At 39.1% G+C, this 10,219-nt stretch overlaps 1 protein-coding gene across 1 annotated transcript; it reads left to right on the top strand.

Moving 5' to 3' along the window:
- The first annotated feature begins 6,944 nt into the window (after nucleotides 1-6,944).
- Nucleotides 6,945-7,259, top strand: LOC101607179 (60S ribosomal protein L30-like). The gene has a single exon (XM_012950367.1). The coding sequence runs from the start codon at nucleotides 6,945-6,947 to the stop codon at nucleotides 7,257-7,259; it is 315 nt and encodes a 104-aa protein (XP_012805821.1).
- Nucleotides 7,260-10,219: the final 2,960 nt, after the last annotated feature.

Genomic DNA, 10,219 nt, shown 5'->3' with positions numbered 1-10,219 from the left:
AATGTGGGAGCATTTACAGAATTAGAATATTTACTAAAACTTGATAGTTAATAAACTATATTGATAAGCAGAAATATGTTAAAGATGGCATAAGATTTGACCTCAGAATAAGGTGAAAGCAAAATAAAGCCTAAAGGAGATAATTTAGCAAGGAAAATATAATTTCTTTTTAAATCTAGAGTTTGAAGATACTTCAATTTCCAATACACAAATTGGGAATGTCATATTAGTGATTAGCTGAGGAGTCATGGTTGTAGATTAAAAAATGGGAATCACAGACCGGGTAGGATGGAAGCTATGAAACTGAATTGATATAGAAAAGTGTTTATTGTATAAAATATTGCACAAAATTCATTTTCCTCCTTCTCAGGAATATATTTGCTACCAATCTAGCAATACTAAGTTATCAAAAGCTTTTCATATGCATCTTACATCTTGCATTCTCATTCTTGACACTTCTTAAAAGTATGAGACTTTAAAGTGTGAGCCTCTCATTCCTCACATGGCTTTTGTTTTTCAATTTTTTGAGGTAGGGTCTCACTCTAGCCCAGGCTGACCTGCAATTCACTATGTAGTCTCAGGGTGGCCTCGAACTCATGGCGATCCTTCTGCCTCCGCCTCCCGAGTGAGTGCTGGGATTAAAGGCGCGCAGCACCACGCCCGGCTCTCTTCACCTCTCTTCAGCCCTTAGCTCAGCGCGCAAGCACTCAGACCCACCAACGCGGCCGTGCACTGCAGGTTCTCTAATCCCACTCCACACCCTTTCTTCTCTGAATCCCAGAAACTTTTATAAATTATGAGTTTCTAGTTATCTCCTGATTAAGGCTACATTTACATGCTTCTTATGTTTAGTTCTACTTGTAAAACTATAATTTGGCTCAGGGCTTTACATAGTTTGGGGGATTTTGAATTTTGTCTTTGTCATTTACGCTCATATAAAGCCACAAAAAATACACTTCTATTTTTTTCTCAGATAAGATGCCTTAGAATGCATGCAGACATTGTTTGGAAAGGTGAAAACTGAAACAACTTCTTAAATTTCAATCTTATTTCTCTAAACTTGCTTTAGGATTTTATGTTTCCATTCCCTTGTCCCTTTTTCTTTTTTATTATTTCATGTCACAGTTCAAAATTTTCTGGGTTTTAGCTATCTTCAACACACAATCTAAGTACTTTATGGCCTGGGTCAAATTTGAGATTTATGATAGATACTTTAAAATAAAGATACTTCTTAAGCACAAAAGAAAAATAAATCATCTACTAGCTAATTTCAGTTGTCTGTACATAAATTCTTCAGGAAAACCACATACAAGTTATTGCAAGATAAGGTAGAGTACAAACTAGAAGCTTCCCTAACAAATCCTGGACATGAACTTTTCACTAATATGTTCACACAGATCCAAATGTAGCTCTGGGCTGGAGAGATGGCTGTAGTCCATATACTTTGGTGACAACTTCTTTAAAGGCAAATTTTTTATTAATGATCACTCTTTCCTTAAGGCAGCAATTATCTAGTTAGATACTCAATAAGGCTTCCACTATATGGTTAAACTATCCTGGTTTGCGAATATTTAACAAATAAACATATATGTATTTAGATATGGTTTTACAGAGAACATCTGAAGTAGTGTTACTGGGAAATAGTCAAGAAGTCATGAGCTGTTAAACAAATGCAAGGAAACAACAAACATTATCATTATTAACAACCATTTAGCATTTAATTTATGAGAAAAGAAAATTTCTCTCTGCTCCCGTCTCTCTATGGGAGCACAGACACACATACATACTATTTTCGTCCTCAGGATATGAAGCTGCATGCCACATTCCTGAAGCACTCCCCAAGTTAGTGCTTGAAGCTGTATATTGCAAACATAAGTATGCATTTGTGCAAGTCCAGAATGCTATGGGAACACTGTACATGTCCCACTTGAAGTCAAACCCCTTACTGCAAGCTCTAGGTGGGATTCATATTGATTGAGGAGAAAGTGGAGGTCTATTTTTGTCAAAATTGTAGAGAGGTAGGTCTACACTTACCTGTACATACCGTGCTGATATATTGGCTGCCGGTGCTAATAAAGGTAGAGTAAACCTCTGCAGTCGTTTTATGCTGATCGGTGGTTGTAGGGTGAATGTGCAAACCACAAGGATAGTTGAGATTTTAAGGGCTGGGCATTTCAGAAAGTAATTAGAAGGAAACTTGTTTAACAAGTGTGGTGACAGGTGCAGATCTGAGTTTAAAGGAAGAAACAAGAATTCTCTTTGAGTTGGATACTTAGAATAAAAACAATAGATATTACTTAGATTGGTCATCCGAGAGGCCCACCCAGAAAACAGCACCACAGATCAGTGAATCAGGGTTCTGACTCAGGTTTCATCCATTCTTTTGGCACATGGTACCTCCCCAGCGAAACCAACAAACCCATCAGAGCAGTGCCTCTGATGACTTAAGTCTCAGCTGTCTTGTTCTGCTTACAACAATTCTATGAGAGCATTTACTCATTTGAAACCTGTATAATTTAAAAATACCCACTGGGGCACTTCCTATCTATCTATCTATCTATCTATCTATCTATCTATCTATCTATCTATCTATCATCTATCTATCTATCTATCTATCTATCTATCTATCCATCTACTTGGCTTATCAAGATAGGGTCTTACCTAGAATTCACTATGTAGTAATAGGGTGATCTCTGCCTAGGGAGTACTGGTACTAAAGGCATGTGCCACCATGATGGCTTTGTACATATTTTTGTAGAAATAGATTTACAGAGAAAAGTAAGTTTGAGTAAGAAATGCTTCTGTTCTTATGGTCATTGCAGGGATGCAACTAGTCATTTAGCTGATTAGTTTGACTAACTGAATATATGAAGGTTTTGTGTGACCACAGCAAATTCTTATAAAGGCAAAACTCAGGAGGTCATTTAGATGTGTGGCATACACATTTCTAGATACTTGGAGCCTTTTCCATATCTGCAAGAACATGCTTACCCTAACTACTAATGGCGTGCTTCCTGCAGGTTCCTGGTGCTCCCAGAGCAGGCAACTGGGCAATATGTATCACAAGGGATCTGCCTTCATGCATCTTATTCTCTAATGGGAAAAACTAGCAACCCTAAAAAAGCATGAGAACGTCATTCATGCTCAAGGAAAATAAAGCAAGGTGATTGGGTACAAAGTAGTGAGTGGGATGGACTAGCCATCTATAGAATGTTCAGGAAAGTTTCTCTGAAGAGGATGCTTTGCAGTGATGATTACTGGTATGGATCATTTGCCTAAAATACATATTCATGATATTTTTCTATTTAAGAATATTTAGGGGCTGGAAGATGACTCAATGGATAAAGGCACGTTCTTAAAGACTGACAGAGTTAGATTCCCCAGTACCCACATAAAAGATGCACAAAGTGGCACGTGTGTCTAAAGTTCATAGCTGCAAGAGGCTCTGGTGCCTCCCTCTCCCTCTCTCTCTCTCTCTCTCTCTCTCTCTCTCTCTCTCTCTCTCTCTCTCTCCTTGTAAATAAATAATTTAAAAAAAATTTTTACAACTCTCACCTGCTCACAGGATGAAATATAAATGTATTTGTTTGCTGTTCCACGTATTTTGGGAATGTCATTTCTCTCTATCCATGTTGTATGCAGTATGCTATGAGATGGGTGGAGCAGTAATCTTTCTGAGCTTCCACTTTCTCAAAGAGAAACCTGTGGAATAAGAGTACCTATCATGTGGGCTGGAGAGATGGCTCAGGCATTAAGTCATTGGCATATGAAGCCTAAGGACCTGGGTCTGGTTCCTCAGTACCCACATAAGCCAGATGCACATGATGCACATGGTGGCGCATATGTCTAGAGTTCATTTGCAGTGGCTAGAAGCCCTGACACATCCGTTCTCTCTCTGTCTCTCAAATAAATAAATAAAAATGAAATATTAAAAAAGAGTACCTACCACGCTTGTAAAACTGTTGTGTCATTTGAGACCACGTACTACAAGTTTTTGTCACAATGCCCAGGACGTAGTTTCGCCTTAACAATAACTGGGAAGTGTTTTCCCGCTTTAGTGACCGTATGCGAGCCGTCTAATACCCCGCATGCCGCACGTCTGCCGTCAGTCCTCCTGTGTGCCTCGTGGTCCAGCCTACTTACATTGTTTTCTCCAACGCTGGCTTGCAGAGCAGCACCTTCTCCCAACCCCTCTGCCCTCATCAATACTAATTTTTTAATTTTATTACCTGCTATTATATCATTTCCTATGAAAGTCTGTGTTTTAGGTAGCTGTATCACCCCAAGTACAAATGTCTTGAACTTTAAGGTAAGAACTATATATATCACATACTTATGATCACAACATTTAATATTCTGTAATGTTTCAGCAAAGTAATGTTTCAAATATAAAATTAATATCCAATATTACATATCCATATACATATATATGTAAGATATATCCTAAAAGTGAATAAAATATATTACATAAGCATAAGAAGTATATAGAAACATATCTATAGTTCTGGTAGGGTCTTCATAGATAACATACATGTGGCCAATTAGCATATAAAGGGGGTTTATTCTCATCATTATCAGCAGCTATAGAAACAAACATGAAACAATAACAGATCACTACTAAAATCAAAAGCATTTACTATGTAAACATTCTGTAGAAGAGAGTATAGTAGAGGCAGGACTCTTGGGAGATACACAGTACTCTCAGCTCTATGTAGCAAAATTGAGACCAGCCAAGGCTATGTGAGACCCTGACCAAAAAAAAAAAAAAAAAAAAAAAAAAAAGACAAAGTTGCTGGAGAGATGACTTGCAGCTAAGTGCTTCTCTGAGAAGTCTAAGGACCCAGGTTGGATTCCACAGGACCCACATAAACCAGACGCACCTGATGGTGCCTACAACTGGAGTTTGTTTGCAGTGGCTAGAGGCTCTGGTGCACTCATTCTCTCTCTATCTCTCTCATAAATAAATTAAAAGGCAAAATTAATAATAAAACATAAGACTTTTAAGACTGTGGATGAATATAGTCTCATAAATTGATGACAGTTTAAATTAAGTGGGTCTTTATAGAGGCCAGTTTTAGTAGCATCTGAAGATTAAAATGATCTCCCTATAATCAAACAGTTATCTATTGAGTATATATGTTCAAACAGGAATATATCATGAAATTTATTATAAAATTCATAATAAAAAATTACTCAACAAAGGAATAGTTAAGTGAAATAGCTCATGTGACATGAAATGCTACTGAATTGTTAAAAGGAATGAAGTCATAGTAAATCTTGTGGATTAACTCTTCTTCCATTCCAAGGTCCCCTTTTGTGAAGCTATAATTGAGAAGTTAAAGTGTATACCTCTCATAGTCTTGCAAACTGGGCTCCTTCTGGTTAGATGAAACTACCAAGAGGCCTTTGAAGGCAGAAGTGATTTACTATGGTGTTCCTGTCAAAGGTCATTGGCATGTACTGCTTCCTGCAGCAGTACCCACTGTCTGCTCTCCATCTTCTGTGTGCTGAGAATCAGTTTTGGAGTAGACAGAGATCATATATATATATAAAATTCATAATAAAAAATTACTCAACAAAGGAATAGTTAAGTGAAATAGCTCATGTGACATGAAATGCTACTGAATTGTTAAAAGGAATGAAGTCATAGTAAATCTTGTGGATTAACTCTTCTTCCATTCCAAGGTCCCCTTTTGTGAAGCTATAATTGAGAAGTTAAAGTGTATACCTCTCATAGTCTTGCAAACTGGGCTCCTTCTGGTTAGATGAAACTACCAAGAGGCCTTTGAAGGCAGAAGTGATTTACTATGGTGTTCCTGTCAAAGGTCATTGGCATGTACTGCTTCCTGCAGCAGTACCCACTGTCTGCTCTCCATCTTCTGTGTGCTGAGAATCAGTTTTGGAGTAGACAGAGATCAGTCTAGCTGTCAGGAAGCTGAATTGCCAATGTCACCGGCATGAGACCCTTGAGTATTTTTCCACTCAGGTGGCCCACTGCCCCTCTAGGCAACTTATTCTCTCTTTACTCTTAGTGAGGTTTCTTGTTGCTTTGCTGTTTGTGTTTGTTTTTCCAAGGCTTTAAATAAGGTGCCCGGAACCCAGAACCATGCAGAAACCTCCCATTGCACTGGGAAGAATTCTGAAATACTATTACAGTACTTCAGAGATAGTAGGAGGAACAATTGAGGTGGCATGCAGTATTTTCAGTAGAAGGTAGTCAACAGTACTTGGGAGGCTTAGTGTTTGTGTGAGTTGGCCCAGGACTTCAGAACTACATATCCAAGGGAAATGTTGAGCCTGATGCATTTTGGAAGCTCTTTCCTAGTGTTCTTTATTTGGCTGCTTTGACAATGGATCTTTATACAGAGGAACTGTAATGAGGAAAAGGTGGGCTGTCTGCCCCACAGACACACAAGAAGCCTGCTGTAAAGTGCCTCCCACAGGGTGTGACTTTGGGTTTTGCCTTTTCCAGAAAAGTGGAAATTTGGGATATGTGCATTTTTGAAACAGAAATAACGTTATCTATGTCTGTTTTGTAGCTCTGAATGATGCTCTGAAGTCATATTGGGATAATTTTGAATATATTATATGAAGGATAACTTTGTACACAACGCAGACCAAGAGCTGAGAGAGAGGTTTGTGTCAAGTGCAAGCAAATCAGTTGTGGCCACATTACTAGATGATGTGCTACAATATACAGTGAGATTTTGACATAGGCTTCCTGGGGCTGGAAAGATATCCAATGGTTGAAGGTGCTTGCTTGCAAAGCCTGATGTCCTACTATAAGAAGCTCTGGTACAGTAATACTTACTCTCCTTATTACTCTCTCCCCTCTACCAAGTAAATAAATAAAAATATTAAAAACAGAAAAATGGCTTTCTCTCTCCCCTGCCATCTTAGCGGCTGCTCTTGGTTGGGTCCTGTCCCACACCTAAGGCAGGAAGATGGTGGTGGCAAAAAAGATGAAACATTCCCTGGAGTTCATCATCTCCAGGCTCCAGCTTGTTGTGAGGAGTGGAGAGGATGTGCTGGGCAAAGTGAAATCGGTCATCCTCGCCAACAGCCACCCAACGCTGAGGAACTCGGAGATAGAATACTATGCTATGCAGCCCAAAACTGGTGTCCATCACTATAGTGACGATAATATTGAGTTGGGCACAGCACGTGGTAAATACTTCAGAGTATGCACACTGCCTATCATTGATCCACATGATTCTGACATTATTAGAAGCATGCCAAAGCAGACTGGTGAAAAGTAAGCTAAGTAATATTTTTCTTTAATAAAACTTGCCAGAAGCTTGCTTTACAAAAAAAAAAAAAAAAAAAAAAAAAAAAAAAGAACATAAAAATAAATAGCTTCCTGTCCTAGGAGACTGAAGTGGGGGTCACCAATGAGATGGAGGTTCAAGGCATTCCACATCTGTCTCTGTGTCAGCAGATGAACTTTTAGCAGAAGTACAACTCATTTAATTCCTTAGTAAAGAAGAAAACCATATGGGTACCTAGCTTTTTATAAAATTGAAATTGTGGGCTGGAGAGATGGCTTGGTGGTTAAGGCATTTGCCTGCAAAGCCAAAGGATCCCAGTTCGACTCTCCAGGACCCACGTAAGCCAGATGCACAAGGGGGCACATGAATCTGGAGTTTGTTTGCAGTGGTTGGAGGCCTTGGTGTGCCCATCCTCCCCCCCCCTCTCTCTTTCTGCCTCTTTCTCTCTCTCAAATAAATAAATAAATAATATATATATTTTTAAAAATTTTGTTTATTTTTATTTATTTATTTGGGAGCAACAGACAGAGAGAGAAAGAGGCAGATAGAGAGAGAGAGAGAGAATGGGCATTCCAGGGCCTCCAGCTACTGTAAACAAATTCCAGATGCATGTGCCCCTTGTACATCTGGCTAATGTGGGTCCTGGGGAATCGAGCCTTGAACTGGGGTTCTTAGGCTTCATAGGAAAGCACCTAACCACTAAGCCATCTCTCCAGCTCATAAAATATATTTGTTAAAAAAGAAATTGCTTTCCGATTTTACAAGTTTGTTTCTGAAGCTGTAACAAATATTAGCACTTTTGTATGTGTGTACTGGGGATCAAAACCAGGTTCTCATGTTTGCAAGAAATTTATTATTTGAGCCATTTCCCCAGCCCAATTGTTAGACATTTATGGTAAGTGCCAATGGAAATTCTGGTTCTTTCCTGTTTTCTTTGTCATGTTTGTGTGGTGAGATAATGACTATTCTCATAAGTTGAGTTTAAAGGAGAAGGAATTGCTGGAGTTAAGGAAAGGAGAGAATGAGTGAATAGGCTATTTGGAGGCTTGGACGTTTGAGCTGTAGCATTACAAGGGACATTCAGAGAACATCAAAGACCTGGCCGTGGCTTGAGATTGTGATAGTGAAGTGAGGCTAGTCACTCAGGTGTGCTCTTCCGACATGGCCGGTCAGTAAGTAGGGTCCATGAGCCAAGACACAGGAGTCAGGTTTAACCATGTCTGCCGTTTTGCCAGCTACCTCTTTCATACTTTCTTCATCTTCTCTCCTTCACCAGCCTCTGGTCACACTGGCCTTTTTGCCCCACGTATATGCCTCACGTCCGGACTCGAGACAGCTTGGAGTCTTTTGCTTCATGTCATGTAGGCCCATCTCAACTCCTGCGTCATTAGGCTATACATCCCAGTCTAAAGTATTCCTGATTGACTCACACTTTTCTGTCCTATTGCTTTTGTTTTCTCTATAACATTTACCATAAGCTCAAATTGTCTCGTGGAAAGCCAGGCTTGGTGACACATGCTTGTGATCACTGCACTCAGGAGATGAAGGCACAAGAGTCAGGTTTTTGAGGGCATTCTAGGCTACATAGTGAGACTTGTCTAAAAAAAATACAAAAACAAAACGGAATATTTATTTGTATGTTTATTGTCAAGTTATCATGTTTATCCCTACTAAAAATAACATCCTTGAAGATGCTCTCTGTCACCAGTTGGGTCCTGCATACGCAGCCGGTCAGTAAAGAGGCCTGGCTAGCATAAGCGGGGATAGGGAAAGGCCACCCCGCAGCGCCTGCCTGGGAAGGGTTGGCTGCCACCACGCACGCCACTCGAGGCATGCGTGACACGACAGAAGAACGAAGACAGGAACATTTTAGTTGATTTTAGCTCTCTTCAGGGGTCTGTTTTGTTTGTTTTTTTTTTTATTTTAGGAAACCACGAAAATTATGCACAGAGATTTATAGCTTTCATATAGTTGCATTTTCACCTAAAGAGCTAGTGAAATAGGTGCCTCATGGTTCCTCCAATGATGTCACACACGTTTACTGAGGAAGATAAATGACAAAGGATGTAAAGACAAACATAGATTTGTAATTTCAATTTAAGAATCACCTTTAATTCTTGAAGACAAATATTATATATCAACTCAATGGAATTGAAGTCATTAGAGGTGATAAATAATAACTTCAATAAAAATTCTCTAATCTTTTGATTTTTGAACTATAAATTGAGAAGCTAAGCATAGATCAACATTGGATATTCTTTCTTCTACTCCAAATATGACAGTTTTTGAGTTGCACACCCTCTTACATGTAAATAAGTGAATGAACATTATTTACCTTATACATTCCAGTCTAACAAAAATAACTTATAAATTACAGAATAAAATTATTTATCTGGTGGATTGAGCATGGATATTTTCATACTTTAAATAAATGTAGCAGTTAATTTCTCATTACTGTGACAAATGACCAACCACAAGCAGCTTGTCAAGGGGAGGGTTGTTTTGCATTACAGTGTTGAGAGGCAGTCCCCCCCATGTCAGGGAAAGTGTGGCAGGAGCAGACAGCGGGTGTGACATCTGTACATCAGTAGGGAGAAAGCAGGCAGCTAAGGTGCCTCAATCAGGGACACGCTGACACCTCTCGGCCTGCCCTCAGGAACAAACCTCCTCTATTCACAATGCTCTACCCATAAGGCTCCATGCGCTTCCCGAGTAGCACCACCAGCTGGGGATCAAGTACACAAACAGGCTAGCCTATGAGGAACATTTTACATTCAAGCCTCCACAACACATATTTCTTTTCATAGATAAAAACATATTTAGGTCAATTCCAAATATAATGAAAAGACAAATCACGATTCATCTATTAATAGACTAAATCTTTTGGTCTTCTTTGGTTTATTTTCTTTCTGTTTCCTATATATGTGCTAAATGAATAAAAATAGACTACT

The sequence above is a fragment of the Jaculus jaculus genome, chromosome 11 (assembly GCF_020740685.1).
Source record: "Jaculus jaculus isolate mJacJac1 chromosome 11, mJacJac1.mat.Y.cur, whole genome shotgun sequence".
Taxonomy (NCBI): domain Eukaryota; kingdom Metazoa; phylum Chordata; class Mammalia; order Rodentia; family Dipodidae; genus Jaculus; species Jaculus jaculus.
The sequence above is the reverse complement of the archived record's forward strand: the minus strand, read 5'-3'. Positions and strand labels throughout refer to the sequence as shown.

Bases quoted from the DNA above. Each gene is read 5' to 3' on its own strand.
- LOC101607179 (XM_012950367.1), top strand. From the start codon at position 6,945: ATGGTGGTGGCAAAAAAGATGAAACATTCCCTGGAGTTCATCATCTCC.